This window comes from Nothobranchius furzeri, chromosome 12 (genome assembly GCF_043380555.1).
Source record: "Nothobranchius furzeri strain GRZ-AD chromosome 12, NfurGRZ-RIMD1, whole genome shotgun sequence".
Classification (NCBI taxonomy): domain Eukaryota; kingdom Metazoa; phylum Chordata; class Actinopteri; order Cyprinodontiformes; family Nothobranchiidae; genus Nothobranchius; species Nothobranchius furzeri.
In genome coordinates, this window is record NC_091752.1 from 62375124 (window position 1) to 62400870 (window position 25747).

The 25747-nt window shown below is 45.0% G+C and overlaps 2 protein-coding genes and 1 long non-coding RNA gene across 4 annotated transcripts; 1 reads left to right on the forward strand and 2 right to left on the reverse strand.

Moving 5' to 3' along the window:
- Positions 1 to 4790: 4790 nt before the first annotated feature.
- LOC107396233 (cystatin-F) lies at positions 4791 to 12958 on the reverse strand. Its single transcript, XM_070542080.1, has 4 exons — positions 12827 to 12958; positions 10205 to 10383; positions 8301 to 8417; positions 4791 to 8016 (listed from the first exon to the last, which is right to left on the reverse strand). The coding sequence occupies exons 1-4, from the start codon at positions 12891 to 12893 to the stop codon at positions 7936 to 7938; spliced, it is 444 nt and encodes a 147-aa protein (XP_070398181.1). The 5' UTR covers positions 12894 to 12958; the 3' UTR covers positions 4791 to 7935.
- Positions 12959 to 13722: 764 nt separating this feature from the next.
- On the forward strand, positions 13723 to 20936 carry LOC107396237 (voltage-gated potassium channel regulatory subunit KCNG3). 2 transcript variants are annotated; one of them, XM_015975840.3, is made up of 2 exons: positions 13723 to 14876; positions 19109 to 20936. In XM_015975840.3, the coding sequence occupies exons 1-2, from the start codon at positions 14257 to 14259 to the stop codon at positions 19752 to 19754; spliced, it is 1266 nt and encodes a 421-aa protein (XP_015831326.1). In that variant the 5' UTR covers positions 13723 to 14256; the 3' UTR covers positions 19755 to 20936. The 2 variants fall into 2 exon arrangements, with proteins under 2 accessions (XP_015831326.1, XP_054590607.1); XM_054734632.2 differs by having other exon boundaries at positions 13723 to 14831.
- LOC129154676 (uncharacterized) lies at positions 15907 to 19173 on the reverse strand. The gene is made up of 3 exons (XR_008559938.2): positions 17227 to 19173; positions 16916 to 17050; positions 15907 to 16534 (listed from the first exon to the last, which is right to left on the reverse strand). It is a non-coding gene; the product is annotated as an uncharacterized lncRNA (long non-coding RNA).
- Positions 20937 to 25747: the final 4811 nt, after the last annotated feature.

Consider the following 25747-nt stretch of genomic DNA (forward strand, 5'->3'; position numbering starts at 1 on the left):
TGCACCTTCCCCTATCGTCGGAGTCCCTTTAGGACTCTGGTTTGTTCAACGCCAGGGGGTCTCTGTACGGACCACCGTACCATTGAAAAGGGTGGATATGTAATGGAATGAAATGTCTGTTTTCCATCTAAAAGTCATTTCCCCCCTCTCCTCAGCAAGAACTAATCTGCATGAGTTATTGCCTCAAGGTCTCATGCATCTGCTCCTAAACTGTTTTCCTTTCCAGCCCAAGAGAAGAATGAAGACAAAGGACTCTCTTTTTAATAAATCAAAGAACTCAATTTTTAATAAGCTAATCAAACAAAGTATAAAATATCAGTGACCAATAATAAAATATGAACCAATTTGGGAAATGAAAATATTAATTACTTAATTATAATCCTATAGAATATAAGTAATATAACTTTAAATGTTTCCACTAGAGACTGATTACACGTAGCGTTAAGACGACACATTGATTTTACTGATCCAATCAGAATCTGCCAGACCTGACAGAGGCGTGGCTTTGCTGGTGTTTGGTAAATCTGTCATCTTTTCATTCGACCATTAACCAAAACATCCGAAGTATAAAACTATGCCCACGTCATCTTTAACGCCAGTTCAAAGCGTTCTAGAGAAGTTGACGGAGTGGCCAATCCGTAATTTTCCTCTTCAGCCGAAAGAACCAACGGCAAGTTGGATGAAATATGTTACATTTTACCAACCAAGCAATGGTTCCTTTCAGAATAAAAGCTGAACCATCATGACCCCGTTTTGGGTCTCGCTAGATGCCAACAAATCTGTCGTGACCCGGAAGTATCTCAAAGACTGGTCTGGTCGGCAACCGCTGCTTTTCCTACCGGCTTCGGTTCCAGAGAGGGTCAAGCTGGACCTCGACATTCCTGATCTAACGGGGACTTCCGGAAGCGTATGTAGGCCGACAGGATGGCATCTTATGTGTTTATGAATCTCCAAATCAAAGCTTGGCGTGAAGACATCACCTTCAATCCCATCAAAACTAAGCGTTTCTTCGGATTTGCTGGTTCTGAACAACATTCCACACTACACCATTCTACGTCTCACTTCACCTAAGTTACACCAAACATTTAGTGTTTAAAGTTAGTCTAGTTTTAATTTGTTTAGTAATAAATCTTTAAACTTTTAAAACTTGACTCTCTCTTCTGTTGTCTCTCAGTTAATACGAAGTGTTACATAATCCCTGCAACAAAATGTTCCAATCTTCTGGTTAAAAGTACCCAAATATCCATAAGATTGATTCCATATTTCCTATGGAATCTCAGGTCTCATGGTTCATTAAATAACATGTAAATTAACCCTTTACACATGGTATTGTAAACAAACGTTAAAACCTTAAACTGGATACAATATTTAACAGGCAGCCAGTGCAAGTGTGCAATGGCAGGTGAAATGTGACAGCGTCCAGAGGAGATTGTCAGGAATCTAGCCGCCACATTCTGTACTCTCTGAAGACGCTCAATTGCTGAGACACGGACACCAATAAGTACTGAGTTGGCATAGTCTAAACATGAGGTGACAAAGACGTGAACAACAGACTCCAGCTGTTGTCGTTTGACCATTGACTTTAAACGTGAGATGCAACGTAGTTGAAAAAAAAAACAAGACCTGACCGTAGCGTTAATTTGTAAACTCATTGGCAGATCAGAGTCAAGTTTCACTCCCAGACTTGTTACACAAGATTTCAAATTTAAAAACGGTAGAGGGAAGTCACCAGGTGCATGCTTTGGATTGATTGGATTAAAAAGAATGGCGTCGGTCTTGTTTTCGTGAAGGCAAAGGAAGTTCTCCGACAGCCAGCCTTTAACTGCAGTAATACAGTCAACGAAAAGGCGAGTTGAGTCAGGTTTACTTAAAGCCAAATAAATCTGGCAATCATAAGCGTGAAGGTGATAACTTATTCCAGGGTTTGCTAAAATCATCCCTAATGGTAATAAGTAAATTGAGAACAGGAGTGGCCCCAGAATCGAACCCTGAGGCACACCCCGGCGAAGTGGAGTAGATGGAGAGAAAAAGTTGTCAATGTGAACACTAAATTGCCTATCTGACAAATAGGACCTGAACCAGTCACCCCCCACCCACAACTCCAGCCTCCTACGTAGGATGTCATGGTCCACTGTGTAGAAGGCATCAGAGAGGTCCAGGAGTAACAGAAGGACATTGGAACCAGTATCTGTTGCCACCAGGATATCATTTAGTACACAAAGGTGTGCAGTTTCTGTGCTGTGGTGAGGCCTAAAGCCAGACTGAAAGTGGTCAAAGAGGCTTTGATCTCCCAAGTAATTGGAAAGTTGAGTGTGGACTACTTTCTCAATCTTGGATAAAAACGGGAGTTTGGAAATCGGACGACAATTAGAAAGGTCAGTATGATCTAGGCCAGGTATTTCAGTAGTGGATGTGCGACTGCATTCTTAAAGGTGGCTGGAAACACTCCAGTCGAAAGGCTGCTGTTGACAATTTCCAGAATAAATGGCTCCAGCACAGGAAGGGCCCCAACTTTAGGTGGGAGGGAGTCCTCCGGTGAACCAGAGGGCTTCATGAACCTGACCAGCTCCTTCAGATCGTGAAGAGACAACAGGGTGAATTTAGAAAATTGACTTAGGCAGTGTCATATAGACGGCCTTAAACGGCTGGATTTCAGGAGCAATGACACTGAGGCAGGAACTTGGCAGGTCACGCAGAGTGGTTCATTTTCCACTAGTTGTCTTGGTACAGACAGCAACAATCCACATGAGCATGAAAACATGCAGCCTAATATACCCTGCTGCTAATAGGGCTAAACCAATTACCCCTGCTCACCAGGGGAGCTCCGTTGCTACCCTCACCAAGTATTTCTCAACTTTATTTAAATACAAATATTTTCATAACCCATTACCTATACATACTAGGGGTTGCATGAATTAATTTTTTTTAAAGTCGACAGTCAAGTAATGAAAATCGAGTTGACTTCGACTAGTCGTTGACGACGTCATACACCTGAAGTGGCGGGGGGGGGGGGGGGGGGGGGTGTCGCTGGAGTTTTTGACAATTAAAATTGCGCCCACATTTTCTAAGTTAAACATCTCTTTTAACAACGGTAGTTTCTGCATCCTACTTCAGCCCTCTCCCCCTGTGCAGCAGCAGCAAACTCACTGATGCGCCTGCAGCCTCTCAGAGTTCCTGCTGATCTAAACATTGAAAGAATAATTTCATTTTCTGTTCCTCACTTCTGATTACCTTCAATGGTGTCTGTTTGTTGCATCCAGCAGGTACAAAAACTAACTTGTTTTTATTTGACTATTTTTCTGTCCTGCCTGTTTATCATCTTCCTGCATCTCCTCTCAGTCCTAAAGAAAAACTGCTACCTGGGTTCATTTATATTCACCTTTGAGTTACCTTTGAACTGCAGTTCTAAAAGATCTACCAACCTCAAAAACAGCGGAGTGCTGCTGCTCGCCGGCCGACTACAACGGGACCGTTTTTGCTGCGGAGTTCGTGCCGGAGCGGAGCGGAGATAGTGGAATTTTGGGGGTGCGTCACCAGAGAACAGAACAGGTGAATGCGCCTCGCTCCGCAGCACACGAGGAAGCCAGGTCCAAATAGCGAGCACAGGCTTCGATGCAAGTCCGGCAAGACTCTGGGTCTCCGCAGTATCTGTAGTGGAGAGTCGTTGGTGTAGTCCAGGATTCTCCTGGATCCATGACAGGTTAGAGGGGGGGAGAAAACTCCCAGGGACTGTGTCAGCACTGGGTCAAATGTTTTGGCCAGATTATCTGGGCTGAACTCAGAAGGCCCGTAATGATGCCAAACACAGTAAAGCACCTTTAAAAGTTTTTACTTTATGTGGAGTTATCAGGGGTGGGCGAGGCTGAGGCAGGGTCAGGAGGAAGCATGGGTCAAAACCAGAGAGATCCGTGAATGCTACAAGGGGCAGGCAGGAGGCAGAATACAGAGAATGGTCCGAAGGTCGAGAATCCAGGGGGTCAGAAGCAGAGAACAATCCAGGCAGGGAGCAGGCACGTGGGCAGGTAGAGATACAGGAATAAGGTCAGGATCTGTGATTCAGGCAGAGGTAAGGAGTGCTGGAGAATTTACTGGCGTGAGATTTACAATAATCTGGCAGAGACTGGATAGCTGGATGGTTGTTTTATAGCAGGGGAAGCAGGTGTGTGAGATGAGCTGAGGAGTCAGGAGCAGGTGAAGTGGATGAAGCTGATGACAGGAACAGGTGAGAAGAATGGAGATGATTGTGGTTGCCAGAGAAACAGGGCTTGTCAGGAGCTTGGTGAAGGAACCAGGTGAGCTGAATGAAGGTTAAATGAGGAGGCAGAGGAGGGAGAAGGATGGGAGTCATGACAATCCCCCCCCCCCCCCGCCCGCCTTCCTTTTGGAGTCTCATGTTATGTTGTCTGAAGTCTGTTGCATATCTGTTGAGGTTTTTTTTTTTTTTTTTGCAGAGCAAAGCTGCCCTCCTGCTGTAGGGTAACTCTGAAGTGCCTTTTTTCCCCTCCACCTGAAACAATCCTCATGTAACCCTCTTATCTCTATTAAGGTAGCGCGACTCAAGGTTGCGAATGATCACAGTCACCAATTCTTGTCATGTGTCTTGCCCATGTATGTCTGATCCCTGAATTGTGTGTACTGAAACTCTAACTTCCCTCTGGGATTAATAAAGTATTGATTGATTGATTGATTGATTGACTGTACAGGTGGGTCATAGTAGAGGTGTGTTACATTCCAGGGGTCTAGGGGATCTGGGGTAACATGGAGGACACGTGACATGGGCAAAACCAGTATATATATAAAAAAGATTTATTTAACAAAAACTGCTTCTGACATCAGGCTTAAACTTTAACTGAAACAGAAAATACAAGAAGCTGAATTGGCTAAAACATGAATACACATTGACAAACACGTATTGTCTCATTAAATGGCACCACTGTATCCAAACTGATACCAAACACTAAACTCTAATCAGGAACTCCCCTGCAAACTCTAGCGGTTTTAAGCAGGACCTCACCTGCATTTCAGACAAACACACACTAACCAGACACTAAATACAATGACACAAAACACGGATGTTAAAATGCAAGCCGAAGAGACATCAGGCCAGAGACGTGTCTCTAGTCTGTTGCTTCTTGAGGAGTTGCTCCAGGAGTCTTTTTGAGCTGTTTGTCCTCCTTCACCTGCTGATTGTGATTCTCTTCAGCTGGGTGTTTCAGGGCTGAGCCAGGGAGTGCAGGAGAAGACAGGTGCTGCAGAGTAGCTCTCCTCAGCACATGAGGAAAACAGGTGGCAGAGAAACATAAAATAGAGAAGAAATGGCATTGACCATGACAAGGTGGGCTATGGTAGAGGTGGGTCATAGTAGAGGTGGTCTATGGTGGAGGTGGTCTATGGTTTATGTTTATGTTTATGTATTGTAGCGTTATGGATGACCGTCTTTCTGGGACAAAGTTCATGTTCCAGCGAGGTCACAGCTGGGTCAAGATATAACCTTATCCACAGATTAAAGCCATCAGGAGCCGGAGTGTCTGAAGAATGATCATCAGCCTGACTGTTTATCTGTGTCCATCCCAAGATGAAGGACATCTTCAACTATTATCAAATAACTCAATAAAAGCTTATTAAGGTTTATAATAATCATAAATAATCATCCTTTTCATATTAAATGTATTCTAATTAATGAAATGACTTATTAACCTTGGGTTAATAATAATTATTTATGATAATCAGTAAAGTTTAGTCAGTAACCAGAAGATGCCTTTGCACGTACCCAGCTCATGCAGGAGTCACTTCAAGGTAAATACTTCACACATGTTTTTAACGCACGACCAAAGTTTTCTTCCTGAGAGAGTGGGAGTGTCCTGGAGCTTGGTAAAACTATCCATCCCCAGCTTCAGAACCAGTTCTTGAACCAACACCAGGAGAAAGGGGAATGGCCATCCCTGAATCCTCCACCTGCTGCTCAGTCGCGCCGACTAGAACAAGCTAAAGAATAAACGAACTGTAACCAGCTAACGAAGACTCTCCTAAAGTCATTGATTTCTGAAGTTAAGACGAGAACGTCCATCTGCCAAACGCTTGACAAACCGTGTACCCAGGACAACTCTGGACCAGACGATCGGACACTTGCGTCTCCTCTACCAGCCGGAGTGTCATCTTGGATGAACCACATCCCCCTGATCTCCGGATCCACAAGAGGGTCCTGTTTGGGTGAGGTAGCACACGAGAATGCGTTTGATGCTGTTTCTCTCTAAATAACTTAGTTAGCCTCAAAACATCATCTTCATTCAGACCGCTTCCAACTCTCTGGGAAAGAAAACTTCTCATAGCTTCATCCACGCATCCAAACTCGTATTTTCCATTTAGCTTCCATTCAGGCACAGGTTTGCTTTTAAAACAGGTTTAACATCAAAGCTGTTGAACATTTTCATTAAAATTGCCATCCATGAATTGTCATTTTATAATTGTTGTTTCAAATCTCTAAGTTTAAAATTGTTAGTAATCAAATTTCTTCATTTTTAAACATGCCTCCTTGTTGAAACGGAACACAGAAAATGTATAATATTTCTGGTTATTTGAAAGCAAATATCCTAGTTTCTGATTTAAAATAACTTTGCTGTTAATTTTAATTATCTAAATTAAACATTAAACTCTGGATTTAAAATTAGATCAAACAGGGTGATGTATGAACTTAGAGCGATATATAAGTATCCGGGATGTTTATATATATGATCTAAGCTTCATAGGTTAATCTGATTGGTCATGTTTTGGAATCTCCACCGAATAGCACAAAGGTGATTTCAGTGTGCAGATTTAACTCTACAGTATTTAGCATAAACATAAACATAAACCAAACAAACTATGGTGGAGGTGGCTCATGGTGGAGGTGGGTCATAATAGAGGTGGCTCGTGGTAGATGTGGTCTATGGTAGAGGTGGGTCATAGTAGAGGTGGTCTATGGTTTATGTTTATGTATTTAGCATAAACATAAACATAAACCAAACAAACTATGGTGGAGGTGGGTCAAAGTAGAGGTGGCTCCTGGTAGAGGTGGTTCATAGTAGAGGTGATCTATGGTGGAGGTGGCTCATGGTGGAGGCGGGCTGTGGTAGAGGTGGCTCATGGTGGAGGTGGTTCTTGATGGAGGTGGTCTATGGTTTATGTTTATGTATTTAGCTTAAACATAAACCAAACAAACTATGGTGGAGGTGGGTCATAGTAGAGGTGGCTCCTGGTAGAGGTGGTCTATGGTTTATGTTTATGTATTTAGCATAAACATAAACATAAACCAAACAAACTATGGTGGAGGTGGGTCATAGTAGAGGTGATCTATAGTGGAGGTGGCTCATGGTGGAGGTGGGCTGTGGTAGAGGTGGCTCATGGTGGAGGTGGTTCATAGGAGAGGTGATCTATAGTGGAGGTGGCTCATGGTGGAGGTGGTTCATAGGAGAGGTGATCTATAGTGGAGGTGGCTCATGGTGGAGGTGGGCTGTGGTAGAGGTGGCTCCTGGTAGAGGTGGTTCATAGGAGAGGTGATCTATAGTGGAGGTGGCTCATGGTGGAGGTGGGCTGTGGTAGAGGTGGCTCCTAGTAGAGGTGGTTCATAGGAGAGGTGATCTATAGTGGAAGTGGCTCATGGTGGAGGTGGGCTGTGGTAGAGGTGGCTCATGGTGGAGGTGGTCTATGGTTTATGTTTATGTATTTAGCATAAACATAAACATAAACCAAACAAACTATAGTGGAGGTGGGTCAAAGTAGAGGTGGCTCATGGTGGAGGTGGGCTGTGGTAGAGGTGGCTCATGGTGGAGGTGGTCTATGGTAGAGGTGGCTCATGGTGGAGGTGGTCTATGGTAGAGGTGGCTCATGGTGGAGGTGGATCATGATGGAGGCGGTCTATGGTGGAGGAGGCTCATAGTGGAGTGAGCTATGGTGAGGTCAAGGTTTACACAGTAACTCCAGGGTCTGGCTTTGAGGTTTCCAGGGAATTTGCCAGACTTCCAGATGACACACAAATGTCTGGAAAACAAAGCACAATTTTCTTCTCAAAACAGAAAGATAACCTGTTAAAATTCTACAGCACAGGATGAGATGATGATGATGATGATGATGATGATCAGCCGCTAGCTCAGATATATTTATTCAATTTGTTCAAACTGAGCTTTCATAAAAACGTACAACAGGTATGATGTAGCATTTCCATAAAAACCTACATGGTGTTGATTTGTTCACCTACAACTTTGTGGTCTCTCATTTGTCCATGTGGTAGGCTGCATCCTTTTTACCTGTGGGGTCAGACTCACCTGGTGCAGGTAACCTGCAGGTTGGAAGCTACAGTTAGACAGATTGTTGTTGTCTCGTTTGCGGCACACCGTCCTAGATATTTCCAGGTCTACGATGTAACGGATCCCATTAACAACCTGGAACACAAAATTCAGTTATTGTCCAGCAAGCATCTTCTCCACCTGATTCATCAGCTCCTCCGGACAATTTAGAGTAGCAGGGTGACAGGCCCTCATTAGCTGAAATAACTGCTCTCAATAATCAAGCTCCATCATACATTAAACATCCGTGACCTGATTGTTCCATACGTTCCTTACAGAGAACTTTGCTCTCAGACTGCTGGTTTACTGGTGGTTCCTAGAATATCTAAAAATAGGATGGGTGGCAGATCTTTTAGCTGTCAGGCTCCTCTCTTGTGGAATTAGCTCCCAGCTTTAGTCCGTGAGGCAGACACCTTGTCTACTTTTAAGGCTAGGCTTAAAACATTTTTATTTGATAGGGCCTATGGTTAAAATCTGATGTTAGCCTAGATCTGGACAAGTGGGGGAGTAGGGGGAGGTGGAGCGCGCAGTCGGAAAAGACAGCTCTCCCTTCTTCTGCCTCCAACATGCCTCCATCTAAAAGGCTAGGTTGTCCAGAGTTATCTCTGTAGTTATGCTGCTATAGGCTTAGACTGCTGGAGGACATACTGACCACTTTCCACACTCTACTACTTTCTTCTACAATTTGCTCTTTAACTGTATTATTTCCTGCTCTTTCAGCTGTTAACTTTATTGTTTCTCTTAAGTGTTTTTCTCCCCAGAAGAACCTACAATGATGCTCTGCTGAGCTGTGGTGGCCTCGTGGAGGGGGCCATCGTCTAGCACACTGCTGCTAACCACTTAAACATTCTCCCTCTCCTGCTAATAACATTTTACTCTCTTTGATATTGAATGTGCTACTACTAGTTTACCCATTTAATTATAGATTCTCTAGGATAAATACAATAAAGTTTATCTCTCACCAAATAGAATAATTACTTAGAAGTCACAATGTAACCATAGGAACACTACTTGGTATATATGCTGTGTGTGTGTGTGTGTGTGTGTGTGTGTGTGTGTGTGTGTGTGTGTGTGTGTGTGTGTGTGCATGCGGGCGCGTGTGGGGGGTCTTGGAAACCATCGACATATACAAAAATGGACAATGAGTTTCCATAGACCCCAATAACACGTTTTGAGGAGAAATGGGAGGTGGCCACCACCGCCATTTTGACCGTGTCACAGGTTCCGTCAAGCCCAGACATTTCCACAAAAGGGAAGAGAGGTGGAGCTGAGGGTGGGGCTGTAAGGCTGGGATCAACTGACGACACCCGGTCAAACTGGCTACAAGCTAACCTGAAGCTAACGCGGAGGTGGGAGCTAAGCTAACGTAGGTAGCAACCTAGCTACAACCGGAGTTAACTGTGTACAACACCAGAGCTTCTGAGTCAGAGATACGCCGGGCTGACCGCTGGGTAAAACCGGGTGGAACACACAGGTCTCCCGAGAGCTGCACAAGCCGGCAGCTGCGCAGCAGACAAGCGCCGCTGTGATCTGAGATGCGCAGAGCTGCCGCTGGGGAGAACCGGGTGGAAAGGTTTCCATCCCCGAGCTCCACAAGCCGGCAGCCCACGCAGCAGACAGAAGCCGCGGCGATCAGAGATGCGCCGAGCTGTGTGACCTTGACCTTGACAGTCCTGCTCTAGAGTCTGGTCCTCTTGATTTGACCGGTGTAAGTATCTCACTTTGAAGCAACCAGTCAGATTCCTCTGTGGAATCAGGCTGGTTTTGATGAAACAGGTGAGAGCTGAGCTACAGGTGGGAGATCTTGTATTATTTAAAATGTGGTTGTGTTGGGTTTATGTAAAATAAGAGATTGTATTTGACATCTACCAGGTGAGTCGTACCTGTCGCTGTGCTCTGTAGATAACTGATGCTCTGAAAAGGAAGGCATCGTTTGATTGGTTGTTGAAGGAGTAGACAGCACTGAGGACAACCGTCTGGAGGCTGGTGTCATTTTTGCTGATGTTGTGTGGAGATCCAGGCATGGAGGAGGCTTTAGAACTTCCTGTTGCACGGTCCACTTCTGCAAGGTAAAAGCAAACGTCTTCTACATAATTACGTTTGTTAGCTGTGCCAGCTCGTTTTCTTGAGGGTCCTCTTAACCCTTTCAGGCTCAAAATAAGTTTTGATAAAAGGACGAACAACTAAGTCCTTCATGGGTACTTCTGAGTTGAAAAATGCTCATGAAACACGTATGTGGAGTAACCAGGTAGGTAGGTTTTAACGTTGCTGGTCTGCAACGCCTGCCTCCAGAGGGTTAAAGAAAAGAGCGGCAGAAGGCAGCCGTAAACACGAGGAATATCTTTAAAATCATAATAATCACCAAAACATTTACAAACCACCACACACACACACACACACACATGCATGCACACAGACACACACACAGACACACACACACGCATGCGCACAAATACACACATGCACGCACAAAGTCACAGACACTCTCTCTCTCTCTCTCTCTCTCTCTCTCTCTCTCTCTCTCTCTCTCTCTCTCTCTCTCTCTCTCTCTCTCTCTCTCTCTCTCTCTCTCTCTCTCTCTCTCTCTCTCTCTCTCTCTCTCTCTCTCTCTCTCTCTCTCTCTCTCTCTCTCTCTCTCTCTCTCTCTCTCTCTCTCTCTCTCTCTCTCTCTCTCTCTCTCTCTCTCTCTCTCTCTCTCTCTCTCTCTCTCTCTCTCACACACACACACACACACACACACACACACACACACACACACACACACACACACACACACACACACACACACAGGCGCACACACACACACGTGCATGCACACAAAGAAACACATGCACGCACACACACACACAGACTGCTATCTCTGTCCTGTCTGCCTACAGAGCACTTCTCTGCATTTCTCCTGAAATCACTACTCTTTTTTTGGAAATATGGACTTAATTAACTGGTCATTCAACGCGATTGATAAGATTTTTTCTACAATGACAACGGAGAAGGGGGCTCCCACCTGTCCCGGGTGGACATTCGCAGCGGGATATGCACTCGCTTCTTGGGAGGTCTGGCGAATCGTGTGCCTCTCTCAGTTGTCCATCGAGGACGTGGAAGATTTGTGGATATTCGGCCTAATGATCGCTGGATTTCTTCTGATTGGAGTGGGAGGATATCTGGTTTTCTGGAAATTTGGGAAGACGGGAGCGATTGGAGTGCGACCCGCACCCACGGAATGTGCCGCCCGTGCGGTGACCTCATAGACTGCAACGTTACTCGAGGTGAACCGTAAGCTGGACAATGTCCTCGCGGCGTTGCCTGTGTTAGTGCGCAAGATGGATGTCATCTCGGAGAGGGTCGCCGGACGGTGTGGGGATGTTTAGAACGCATAATTGGCTTCACTGGTGGACATGAATGACTGCTTAATAGACTCCAAGGCAGAGAGGAAAATTATCTCTGTCTGCCCTAAACAAAGTCTTGCTTATCCTTATCTGACGCCAAGCAGCCTCCAAGGCTGCCTTCAACTCACCCCCACGAAAGGAGGAATGCTGAGAGATGCTGTGTCCCGACCCCCCCCCCCCCCCCCCCCCTGCCTTCAGATTGTGACTTCGGCTTCGAGGCCATCGACCTGCAGGACACTCAATGCGCTCTCTGTTCCTCATTTCTCCCTCCCACCTGTCGACTGCAGCTGGTGAAGCGCCGTAGTGGCAGCTCCCGTTGGAGGATTCAGGATCCCCCCCCCCCCCCCCCCCCCCCTCTGATCTCTGTCTGATCTCTGAATTGTGTGCACTGAAAGTCAATTTTGTTTCTCTGTATGTCTTGCACATGTGGTAGAAATGACAATAAATGACTTTGAACTTTGAACACACACGGACCACCTCACATAGTTCACCCAGTTCCACATTACACCGAAGCAGAAACAAAGCAGCATGCATAAACACCACAGACACTAACGATATGTTAAATACATGTTTAATTTATGACAGCAACAAACTGGTCAATAATAACAATAAATAAACAAACCAGTGACATTTACAGAAGCCGGCACTCTGAATGGGAGCTGGAATTGCTTTTAGGAAGGTCTGAAACCGAGTGAGAGATCTGCAGTGAGGCTGGTCCAGTGTTGTGGAACCTCAGTGACTACTACGATGTCTAAAACAGGATCAGAAATGCTGCTGTGAACACATGACAGTTGATCTCAGGTCAGCTTCCTGTCGAGGCTGTGTGACAACATCAGAGACTTCCTGCTGCTGCCTTCAGGAGCAGTGACAGAAAAGTTCAGAACATCACGTCTAAAGTTTTCGTCTCCTAAAAGTTTGAGTCTCTGGAGAGTGGGTCCAAGACCTGGAAGTGGGTCACCAACACACAGAAAGACTCGGTCTGCATGTTGACCCACAAACCTGGTGAGCAGTGTTTGATCTGACCCAATGCTCTGCAGAGTTCTGTTGCGTTCTGTTTCTGTAGCTTGTTCCACAAAGGTTCCAATACCCTAGGGAAAAAAAATCATCTTTGGACCTTACCTCTAGCAGCGAGCAGTGAAGCGAACATCACCAGAATCATCTCCACTTCCATCTTCCTGCTAGGCATTAACACACTGACCACAGAACAGCTCTGCAGCTTCCTCACCCTGTTCTGAATCTGACATCACCTCCTGTCAGTAACGTCACACTTCCTGTGTCTTTACCAAGCTCCTCACACAGCTGGGAGTTACTGATCTGTTCAGGCTCCGCCCCTTGTCAGATGACCAGAACCTTTTGAACTGGGATCCACTGATGGAGGCAGAATTCTTTAGCCACGCCCCTTTCCGCTGATGTTGTGGTGTTCAGCTCCCACCTGCAGCTGTGTGGCACCAGCGTCCACTCCCCTGCCGTACTACAGGTGTTCCACAGAAGCTCCACGTGAGGGTTTGGCCGAAGCCTCCCTGACGTCTGTTAACTCAGGATGCTGATCTGAGACGCACAGATGGATGCTTGTCCAGAACATTCCCAATCTTCCCATTTATGGTGTTTAACAGTGTGTTGTGTTTGATATTTTTAATAATGCTTTCCTTCTTAAGTGCTTCAGTCATTAAAATACTAATTTACATTAATAAATGTATGAATTAATTAAAACTCCAAGAATCTAGTCTGCTGTTTATGTGTGGAGTTAGCATGTTCTCCTCTACAGGTGTGTGTGTGTGTGTGCGTGCGTGCGTGCGTGCGTGCGTGTGTGTGTGTGTGTGTGTGTGTGTGTGTGTGTGTGTGTGTGTGTGTGTGTGTGTGTGACCGAGGTGATAACCTAAACCTCCAGCAGAGGGCACTGTTTCTACAGGCTCAACTCTGATTAGTAATCAGATCCTTTGACGTTCATTAAAATGTCCAATCAGAGGAAGATGATGATGATGATGATGATGAGTGGATGAGAAGATAATCAGATGTAGAGCGTGAGGAGAACAAGGATGACCTGAGGGCTTTGTGGAATTTCAGCTTTCATTTTGGAATTACCAGCTCCTCCAAGGCAGGAGGAGGAGGAAGGTCTGTTCTTCACTCTCTTATTCAATCCTGTGAAGAAGAGAAGCAGAAGTCTGACAGGAGGATTTGGAATGTTGTGAGGAATGGAAGCAGCTCAGAGGTGAAATCTTCACTTTGTGTTTCCTCTAAACATGTTTCAGTTTCCGTGTTTCGTTTAAAAATCTGATGATGCGGTGAGACGGAGCAGCGTTGGAAGTCAATGTAGGTCACTGCTCCTAATCTGCTGCACGTCATTGTTTCTGAGTCATCCGATGGGTGAAGAGACAGCATTTGGGATCAGCTGAAGATGTGACCACAGTTGTGCTGAAGAGGAACTCGGCAAGCTTGGTTTCACCATCAGAACGCTGCAAAAGCATTAAACTTTGGTTTACCACACAGCAGCTTCAAAGACTACGAAGCCTGGAAGCAACCTGTGACTCATCACCCCCGTTAAACTCAAGATGAAGTTTGGCAGCCGGCTGTGCACCTTGAACGTTGGCGGTCGCAGATTTTCCTTCCCGGCTGAGCTGGTGAAGCGTCTTCCTCTCAGCAGGCTCAGCCGGCTTCACCGCTGTGGCTCAGAGAGTGAGCTGCTGGAGCTCTGCGATGACTACGACCAGGACAGAAACGAGTTCTTCTTCGACCGGCACTCGGAGGCCTTCAGCTTCATCATGCAGTACGTCCAGCACGGAAAGCTGCGCTTCATGCCTTACATGTGTGAACTGTCTTTTTACAACGAGATGCTGTACTGGGGCCTGGAGAGTTCTGACCTGCAGCCGTGCTGCCAACGCCGCCTGGATGACCGCATGTCAGACTGCTACGTCCATTTCTTCCCTGAGGAGGAGCCACGGCCCCCCCAGGAGCCTCAGAGTCGTTGGCTGGAGAGGACGAGGAAGACATTTGAGGAGCCCACATCCTCTCTGCTGGCTCAGATCCTTGCCTCCGTGTCAGTGCTCTTCGTGATCATCTCTATCGTCATGCTGTGTGCGAGCACCTTACCAGACTGGAAGTCTCCAGAGACCCTCAACCAGCACAGGTACCATCAGTCCAGAACCATCGCAACACAAGCACGTTCACACTGGTTTTGATTAGAGATGCAGTAAACCGGTGAAGACTCGTGTTCGTGGTGTGTTAGCCGGCTAGCTAGCTACGTGCTGAGGGCAGCGTAAGCTCCCAACACATTCTAGACTATCTGGTAAACTTGACCTCAGATGTGTCATATTTGGATGTCTTTAGAGGGAGTAGTAGCTTAAGGGTTGGGTGTATGATACGTGTATGGTCAAAACAATATCCATTATTTCCAATATTACATTTTAACGCTGATATTGGCAGATATTATCGATACACTGATAACAGCGAGCATCCCTAGTTTTAACGTTTTGGTGAATGCTGTATCACAACACGACATCTGAAAAATGAGATAAATATGAAACACGGCACGAGTCATCCTCAGGTTTTCCAACAAGTCGATGAGAACAGCTAACTACTTCATGTCAGTGGCAAAGTAACTGAAGCAGGAGAAAAGCTAGAGGCGGGTCCAGTCAGAAGCTTCGCTGAACAGCAAGAAGGTCCAAAAAAGTGAAAATGATGTTCTCTGGTGAAAAAAACACAGCAGGAAGAAGATGTTCATTCAGGCAGCTAGAGGTTGAGCTCTGCAGGTTTCAGTTTGTTTCAAGGCTCCTGAAGCCTCAGATGCAGAATCACCCCCAACCCTAGACAGCTAACCCCAAAGCCCCGGAGAGTGAGACACTCTCTGAACCACGGGCACGTGGTTCATGTAGCCCCGAATAGTTCAGCTCAGCGCTGCTAGTCAATAAAAGACGCTAAAACGACCCTTTTTCCGTTTTTACAGTTTTGGTGATTTCTGACCTATAATGTTTATGGATTATTACACAGATTATGTATTTTTAACTGACAATTATTAGTTTTATATTCCAGAGGGCAGCCAAGCTGCAAGCAGAACGTAGAAAACATTGAAGTTACAGATCAGATTTAGCTAAAACAGGGATGATTATATAAAAATAAGTGTTTATATTATACACTCATCAATGTAAGGATGTAGTTTATAATTAAAGAGCTTCTGTTGTCTGCATGCTAGCATAGATGCAATACTTTTGTCCTGACATAGACATAAATGTCAGAGGTTCAGAGCTCTGCTCCTGCTACCTTCAGATCTACAAAGCAGGAGATGTTACCGTTTCCAGGATTTAATCCTCAGTCTGTTCTCTCTGCCTGCTGTCAGATGGAACATCAGCTGATCTAAATCCGTTTTGAACAAGGTTTTAATGGCTAGGAGGAAAACATGTGGCCGTAGATGCATCTCTAACCTGCTGATTGAGCTTCCAGCCTAACAACTAGTGGAAATAGCAACTGTTTATATAAATAAAACTGTTTCTGGGTAAAACCTTTTTAGACGACACATTGAGTGTGAGTGAGTTGTCCAAAACCAAATGAACAAACGTTTTTCATCTATATATTTATTAAAAACCAGAGGTCATTATAACAGAAAACTGTGTGATTGGTTTAATCTGCACATTTTCAGTCAGGCATCGACCTGTTTTAGTCTCTAATCCACCGGACCTCATAAAGAACTTCTGCTGCAGCAGCTCAGCAGGCTCCAGACTTCTTCAGGACATGAGGATCCCTCTCTCTGACATCAGAGCCCTCCACAGAAACACCTTCAGCTGGAACCAGGTGTCTGCTGCTGCTTTCATGGAGCTCCCAGATGTGGTGGACGCTCTAGAGACAAGCAAGTCTTTGAGAAAGCTACAGTCTTCATGTCATGATGTGTAAAGTTAGCAGCAGATTCATCAGGCTGAGATTAGGGATTACAGCTAAACTGTCTCATGGTGAGCATGTTGGAAATAAAGAGACAAGAACAACGAAAAACATCATCTAGCAGCACAACAAGCACACCTCCACCACCGCTCCAGCACCAGTACAGGCGAGCGGTGTGTTCGTAGGGTTTTTAGGTCCTTTACCTTTAATTTTAATACCAGTGATCCCGTAAAAGTTCTTAAATTCATGCAGAATCGTCAGGAAACCTCAGAAAAAGTTGTTACAGTGCAAGCATTAGTTTTGGTATATCAGGCAACGCTGGCACGGGAGTCAAGTGCTCACCCATGATTGGAAGGTTGCAGGTTCGAGCCACACTCAGTCTGTCGCTGTGTCCTTGGGCAACCCACCTTGCCTGCTGTTGGTGGTCGGAGGGACCGGCCGCGAAGGTGGACGTGAATGCAAAGGCAGCGGTGTGACCTGTAACGGTTTAGTTACACATCTACAGTTATTTATTTATGCTGATATTTCATCATTAATAAATCCTAATTTCTTGTTCTGTCTGTAAGTAAAAACTCTAATCCCAGTTTGAGCTCAGATGATGGATTACTGATATTAAACAGATGCAGATGAACAGTCCTGCAGTAAATACCAACTCTGTAAAGGTTCTGATGTTCAGACGTCCTGGTCCAGCTTTGGTTCTCCTGGAGGACACATGATGTTACCTTGGTGATCCTGAGTGTGTAACGTGCTTCAGCAGGTTACAGAAGTCAGCATCAGGTGGTTTAACTGAAACATATGAAATAATTACTCATGTTCATGATCTCATTTATGCTGCTGTCTGATCTACATCTAACTAAACTAGCAACGACCGTCTCAGGATAGAAACAGCTTCTCTCTAGTTGAGATGGTTTAGTAACCGGAGTCAGAGCGAGTTACAGAGCTGTTGCTCCTCTACCACTCTGATCTTTACACACGGACATCCTTGTGTCTTAACCCTTTGATGCATGAATTATGAAATCTTCAACCATGATTTTTTTTAACAATTTTTTTCATTCATCTTTAGGTGTGAATGAAACAAATTTCAACAAATGTTTTTTGTAAAATTTTATAATTTACAAATAATTTATTACATGTCCACTTAAGTGGGCAGCGTGCATTCTGAGCATGAAATATGTTGGCTTGGCTTACTGAAGTCCAAACGGAGGGGCTCAAGTCAAATGCAATAAAGTCTTCAACAGCTGTGCTTAATTAGCCTAGTGAACTAGACCAAATTCTTGCTTTGCAAAGTTTGGTCTAGGCATGCTCCATTGGAACCTCTGCAGCACCTGCCAGGATTCTGGCTAGCCAATCACAGCTCTCTAGAGGGGTTTCAAACACATAAAGAGCTGTGATTGGTCCATAAAGGTGGGCCAATCATAGTGCTCTATCTGCTTAGTGAACAAATCACAGAGCTTTATCCGCTTTGTGGGCCAATCAGGGCACTCTATATGCCTGGTGGGTGGGATGATGCAACAGAGTGAAACAAGAGTATGTCACATTGATTGTCCAGTGGAATGCGGAGATCATTTGAAAGACAACGGTAGAACCCACCCCACAACCGAGAGCCGTCAATGGAGCGTGGCCAGACTAGTGCTTAATAGCAAAAACAAATAAATAACAATTTTGAGTACCTATCCACTGTAGTGACCATTATGCATCAAAGGGTTAATAGAATGTAGTTTAAACTCAAAAATCTCTGAAAAACTTACACAACTCCAAACATAAATATTTTAAACTGTGCTGAATCAGACAGAAGTAGCCATTTAGCCCCCTAAAGCAGGCCGCTAACAACAAGCTAACTGCAGTTAAACTACGACCAGCTGGTTAACACGATAAACGAATTAAAACTGGCCACAGGACAACCATTATTGATGTATTCTGGTTCGAGGCAGTGAGCTAACGCTTCACAAGGCCAAAATGTTTCGTTAACTTACCAAAGGAAAAGAGCTCAGAAATTCCGAGAAGGACACCTTACAACCACAAACAGAAACGTTTCTGTGGTAGACCAACGCAAAGTAGCTCAGAAATGTAAGTGAAATGAAAATGATGGTTTTCACAACTTTGCACAAAAGAAAATCTGAAAAGTGTTGTATATCTTCCTATTGCTTTTCTGAAGTTCTTTTCCATCATGGGAAGATCCCCTCCCCCCAGGATCACGACTCCATCATCGCTTTAAAGTGGATGTTTATCAGAGGGGCTTTCTGAGGGCGATGTTCTCACTGGACGTCCTAACTGAACCAAAGAGGAGCGTGTATGTGGAAGTCTACTGTGGTGGACTTGTCTTGGGTTACTTTCTAAATACTATTACTCAGTCCTACTGTTAATTAAAAATCTGTGGTTTCAGGACTAGATGATGCGGAAACACAACAAAGGTTTCAACCAACATATTTTTCATCAATTCAGCTGTTATTGAGTCAAGTTTGATTTTGTGGTAAATTTCTCTCCCCTCTCTCCTGTTGGTTCTCTCTCCCCTTCCCCGATTGGTTGACTCTGCAGGATCATCGAGGCTGTTTGCATCGGTTGGTTCACAGCTGAATGTCTCGTCCGATTCCTTGTGTCTAGTGATAAATGTGAATTTGTTCGTCGCCCTCTGAACATCATCGACCTGCTGGCCGTCTTGCCTTACTACGTTTCAGTTTCTGTGACAATGCTGACAGGGGGAAATTCCCAGCTGCAGCGAGCCGGCGTTCTACTACGTGTCCTGCGCATGATGCGAATCTTCTGGGTGATAAAGCTGGCACGTCACTTCCTGGGCCTGCAGACCCTTGGCCTGACCCTACGCCGCTGCTATCGTGAGATGGTGATGCTTCTCATCTTCATCTGTGTTGCTATGGCAATCTTCAGTGCACTAGCCCAGCTACTAGAGCACGGTTTGGACCTGGAAACTGGAAATCAAGATTATGCCAGCATCCCTGCTGCCTGCTGGTGGGTCATCATCTCTATGACAACAGTAGGATATGGGGACATGTACCCAGTGACGGTAGCGGGCAGAGTGCTGGGTGGTCTGTGTGTGGTGAGTGGCATCGTACTCCTAGCACTACCCATCACCATCATCTACCACAGCTTTGTCCAGTGTTACAATGAGCTGAAGGTGCGCTCTGCTCGCTGTAACTACAGTCCATCAGCGAAAGTCATCGACTGAATTGGATTCTTCAGCTCCTGAGGAGGAGAAGCAACAGCTGACCACATCTGGTTCTCATCTACTGTACTAAAGCTGGTTTAGACCTACGTCACCTTTAGCGATGACAGCATAAAACGCATGTCCATTAGAAGTAGTAAAATAATGTCACTGGTAAAAGCTGTGAGTCTGTGGATTGAACCAGAATCAGAATTAACTTTACTGTCAACGCCCCAGCTTCCTGAAGCAGTCCAGCCTGACCAAGGTTACACGCAGCGACACGTAGAACAAAAACAGATAGAGGCAGACCACGAGAGCAGCTGTCAACGGGCAGGGGCATTTCAGAGGTTACCCCAGAGAGAGCTGCAGCCTCAGTGCATGTGCCTGATCGCTGTTGTTCACAGGTCGGAGGGAGATCGAGGGTGTGAAGAGCATGTTGACTCCTTCAGTTGGTGACCTCACCAGGCTAGACCACCAGTCCAAAGGCCAGGGGTAGGGCAGTTTTTCACAGCATTCCTTCATGGAGAATTTTATCTTTTGCACCTCTAAGCTGCCAGGGCACAAGATTCAGAATTGTTTGGGTCAGGCAGAGACCATTTTTTCTCTGCCTTTCAGTTATGTAACTGGTTTTTAGTCTCTCAGTAAATCCAATAATTGGGTATTTAACTTGCCAGTGCCTTGCAGTGACTTTCTCCAGGATCACGTCCATTTTGCACGCTAACACCGGGATTGCAGCTAGGATCTCTAGCTTGTGTTTCACCTTGAGCAGTGTCCCAGTCTGAACCGTCTCTACACGGCTGAGACTTTCAGTGGGTGTGAGTGGCACTCCAATAGCAACCAACTCCCCAGTTTTCCAAAATACCAGAAATCCTCCCACTCCAATCAGAAGAAATGTAGAGTACAACCCAGGTCGATAACAGAGCCCAGCATAGGAACTGGGAGGAATTTTAAAGATGCCAGCAAGTTGCTAATAAGTCCCAGATGTATACAATGGAGCAAAAAAGTATGTAGTCAGCCACCGATTGTGCAAGTTCTCCCACTTAAAATGATGACAGAGGTCAGTAATTTTCATCATAGGTACACTTCAACTGTGAGAGACAGAGTGTGAAAAAAAATCCATGAATTCACATGGCAGGATTTTTAAAGAATTTATTTGTAAATCAGGGTGGAAAATAAGTATTTGGTCAAGAACAAAAATTCAACTCAGTACTTTGTAACATAACCTTTGTTGGCAATAACAGAGGTCAAACGATTACTATAGGTCTTTACCAGGTTTGCACACACAGTAGCTGGTATTTTGGCCCATTCCTCCATGCAGATCTTCTCGAGAGCAGTGATGTTTTGGGGCTGTCGCCGAGCAACACGGACTTTCAACTCCCTCCACAGATTTTCTATGGGGTTGAGGTCTGGAGACTGGCTAGGCCACTCCAGGACTTTCAAACGGAGCCACTCCTTTGTTGCCCGGGCGGTGTGTTTGGGATCATTGTCGTGTTGGAAGACCCAGCCACGTTTCATCTTCAAAGCTCTCACTGATGGAAGGAGGTTTTGGCTCAGAATCTCACGATACATGGCCCCATTCATTCTGTCCTTAACACGGATCAGTCGTCCTGTCCTCTTAGCGGAAAAACAGCCCCAAAGCATGATGTTCCCACCCCCATGCTTCACAGTAGGTATGGTGTTCTTGGGGTGCAACTCAGTATTCTTCTCCCTCCAAACACGATGAGTTGAGTTTATACCAAAAAGTTCTACTTTGGTTTCATCTGACCACATGACATTCTCCCAATCCTCTGCTGTATCATCCATGTGCTCTCTGGCAAACTTCAGACGGGCCTGGACATGCACTGGCTTCAGCAGCGGAACACGTCTGGCACTGCAGGATTTGATTCCCTGCGGTTGTAGTGTGTTACTGATGGTGACCTTTGTTACTGTGGTCCCAGCTCTCTGCAGGTCATTCACCAGGTCCCCCCGTGTGGTTCTGGGATTCTTGCTCACCGTTCTCATGATCATTTTGACCCCACGGGATGAGATCTTGCATGGAGCCCCAGATCGAGGGAGATTATCAGTGGTCTTGTATGTCTTCCATTTTCTGATAATTGCTCCCACAGTTAATTCTTTTCACACCAAGCTGCTTGCCTATTGTAGATTCATTCTTCCCAGTCTGGTGCAGGTCTACAATTCTTTTCCTGGTGTCCTTCGAAAGCTCTTTGGTCTTGGCCATAGTGGAGTTTGGAGTCTGACTGTTTGAGGCTGTGGACAGGTGTCTTTTATACAGATAATGAGTTCAAACAGGTGCCATTAATACAGGTAACGAGTGGAGGACAGAAAAGCTTCTTAAAGAAGACGTTACAGGTCTGTGAGAGCCAGAGATTTTCCTTGTTCGAAGTGACCAAATACTTATTTTCCACCCTGATTTACAAATAAATTCTTTAAAAATCCTGCCATGTGAATTCATGGATTTTTTTTCACATTCTGTCTCTCACAGTTGAAGTGTACCTATGATGTAAATTACTGACCTCTGTCATCATTTTAAGTGGGAGAACTTGCACAATCGGTGGCTGACTAAATACTTTTTTGCCCCACTGTAAGAGAAAAAAAAGTTAACAGCTGAAATAGCAGGAAATAATACAGTTAAAGAGCAAATTGTGGAAGAAAGTAGTCATGTAGTCAGTAGTCATGTATCAGTGACCCACACCTTTAAATTGGCAATGTGTTCTTTTTAACATTAATCTCTGGAAATATCCATCAAAATGTTGTTGTAAATTAATTAAAAAATGCCCAGTTGTTGTAAAATATTGGCCCTTTCGTAACATGTAACCATAAAAATCAGGTCTAAAATACATGGGAGCGGGTCTTATTCTCTGGGCGATGCCAAATTGGATGCCCTGTTTCCTTCTATGGGAGCCCGAGAGGAAAAAATGCATTCACTGATTTGTAACAAACGGTTACAAAACTTTCACCATTAAAAACATTGTTCTTTACCTCTTCACTCATTTCCAGTGATGAAATGTAATCTGATGTTCTTGTTATTTTGCTGGAGGTTGTGCTCCAGGGACATTTGACCCTAATGGCCATCCGTTGGTAAGGTCTTACTTGATCACAAAAATGATGCTTTCTTGCAAAGATTTAGGTATGTACTGCCCCCTATCGCAAGGCAAAATACACACAGTCCCTTTAAAAAAACACTTCATGCATTTATGAATTAATGGGTCAGGGGGTGGAGGTGGGGTTGGGTGCAAATATTGCAAGGCCATGAGGTAATGGTAAGAAAATCAGCTGGAGCATAGTTTTTCTGCCTACAAGTCTCCACTCCACATTTCATGTTCGTTAGAAATCTGCATAATTAGCCTGAAATCTGAATGTGTTTTTTGCCCATTTGAATTCAGTTTGAAGAGACATGAGTGTGAAAACCAGAATTACAAGAAGTTTGTGGGAACGTAGAGGATGGTGTTGTTTACATCTGTGTAACAATTATGTTTAGGGTTTAGACAGTCGGATATCGTGTGTGTAGAAAAGGTCATTTTATGTATTATTACATGTGTTCAAAATGCTGTTGATTGAAAAGAGAGTAAAAAGCTCAGAGACAAACAGGAAGTGTTGGAAACATTTGGTTTGAATGTCAGAACTGAAGAGTGTGAAATGTCTCACTGCTTCTTCTTCTTCTGAGTGAAATGCTGTCGTCTTTAGGCTGAAGCGCGAAAACACTGACTGCCCCTTCATAATAAAACCAGTGTACTTTGTTTGCTTGTCTTTATTCTGACTTTGTGGATCTGTTTGGTACTAGCAGGCACACACACACACACACACACACACACACACACACACACACACACACACACACACACACACACACACACACATCTTAAAAGATGAATTACACACACATTTATAAAACAGAAAAAAGATAATGATGTATATTAGACGAGGTTCTTTTAGCTTCGGACATGAAGGTCTTTCGAGTTACCTTTACATGTTTCGACAGTCGTCTGCGGTCTTCATCGGAAATGTCACAGGTGTTTGTGTGACGCGTCTTTATCAGCTGTTCTTCTGGTGGGTGCGACCAACCAGGATCTGTGAGATCTGCCGGGTCGGTCATGCCCACCTCCGCTGGCTGGTCTTTGGAGAAGGGAATCCCAGGTGCGAGACAGCTGATAGGCCCTCTCGTCTCTGTTCATGTTCCAATGTTTCCGTTTCCTTATTTCCTCCCTGACCCAACGTTTGAACCGGTTGTTCTCCGTGTTGATAATTTTCCCTTGATCCCAGTCAATGATGTGATTATTTCGTTTGCAAAGATCTTAGATGGCTGGCGAGGATTTGCTTCTTTGCTTTTTTCTTTGTTGTCCTTCTGAGTCTTTCTGTTGTTTCCTTCTCACATTCCTTCTGGTGCTCTTTTCTTTTTATGCCATATGTTCTGCCAGTGTCCCCTATGTATGTTTAATTGCATGACATGCAGGGTATTTTGTAGATTACATTACATTTCTTGTCTGGTTCTATTTTGTCCTCGGGGTGTACTAGTAGCTGTCTGAGCTTCATGTGACACAACAGCATACCCAGACAATTAAAAAATGATAAAAGAGGTGGAGCTAAGTGTGAGGATGTTATGTTTGGAACAGGGTTGGAACAAGTGAACCAGTGTAGCTACTAGCTAACTTGGCTAACCCAGGAAGGGCTCCTTGGACCGGGGTACCACCCGTAAGGCAGACTGGCTCCTGTGCAAGGCTGTAGTCATGCTGATCGCCTATTCTATTATGGACTGGGACTGTTAAATACCAAGTGGAGCCTAAGGCCGCTGCGATTGTAACTGGGTGCCGTGGTCTTTTACATCAGCTCTCATGGTCAGAGATAAGTGGGGCACTAGCTACATGCTAACCCAAAGCTAACGCAGTTTTCCGGCCGTTTTCAGCAAGAAAAACACGGTAGAGCGATTCCAAAGCAAAGGCACCTCTGGCCTGCTTATATGAAAACATAACTAGCTAAGCCGACCAAGGCTATCAGGCTTCACTGGTCCACCACAGTGAAAGATGCGTGTGTCCGCCGTTGTGGATGGTCCCTTCTCCAGGAGCCAGAGGTCAGCGGGACTTTAGCTACATACTAACCCGAAACTAACAGAGTTTTTCCGGGTGTTTCCAGCAAGAAAAATGCGGTTGAGCATCTCAAAAGTGAAGCAGCTTCAACAAAAAGAGCTGTGGTGATTCTGTGGTCTCCCTCAGAGATCCACCATTGACCAGCATGACTAGCCTTGCTTCAGAGCCAGTCCAGCTGCCCCGGGAGATGGGAACAGGCATTCGCCTGCTATTCTCAGGCAGGAGACAGGAGAAGCTGGACACCCGCTCAAGTTTCTTATCCAGCCTCACTAACATGTTTGACCAAGCAGTTAAAGGACACAGCATTGCCCCCCATTCAACCATTGAAAGAAAGTACAGAAATATAATTTTACTTACTGATAAAAAGAAGCAGAAACAGCTTGTATGGTCAGTTAGTAACCACAACTTGCCCTTGTGTCCAACTAATTCCATGATTAACATCCAAACACGCACAGACAAACTAAAGGTGTCTCTACATTACACCACGAGAGTTGGAAAGTCCTACCTTTACCTTCTTTGAGTTGTAGCCACCATCTACCACCCTCCTAAGTATAACAAAGACTTTTTAAACAACTTTTCCCACCTGCTTTCATGTTTTTCTTCCCTGTCACAAAATCTAATCATCCTGGGTGATTCCATTTTTGGTTCATTTTTAAACACAGATAAAGGCTTTTCTTTACCTTGCTGACGGTTTCGTTTGTGGCTGCAAACATCTTCAGAGCTGACGCTGATGGTGGTGTCACTTCCTACTCCATTTATCCGCGGGCAGCAGAGGACATTGTCACCCTCTGCTGCCCGCTCTCCCCTCTCTGATGAGGCAGTCCCATGCACGATCCAATGAGTAAACACCATCGTCTCCGCGGATAAACGGAGTAGGAAGTGACGCCACCATCAGCGTCAGCTCTGAAGATGTTTGCAGCCACAAACGAAACCATC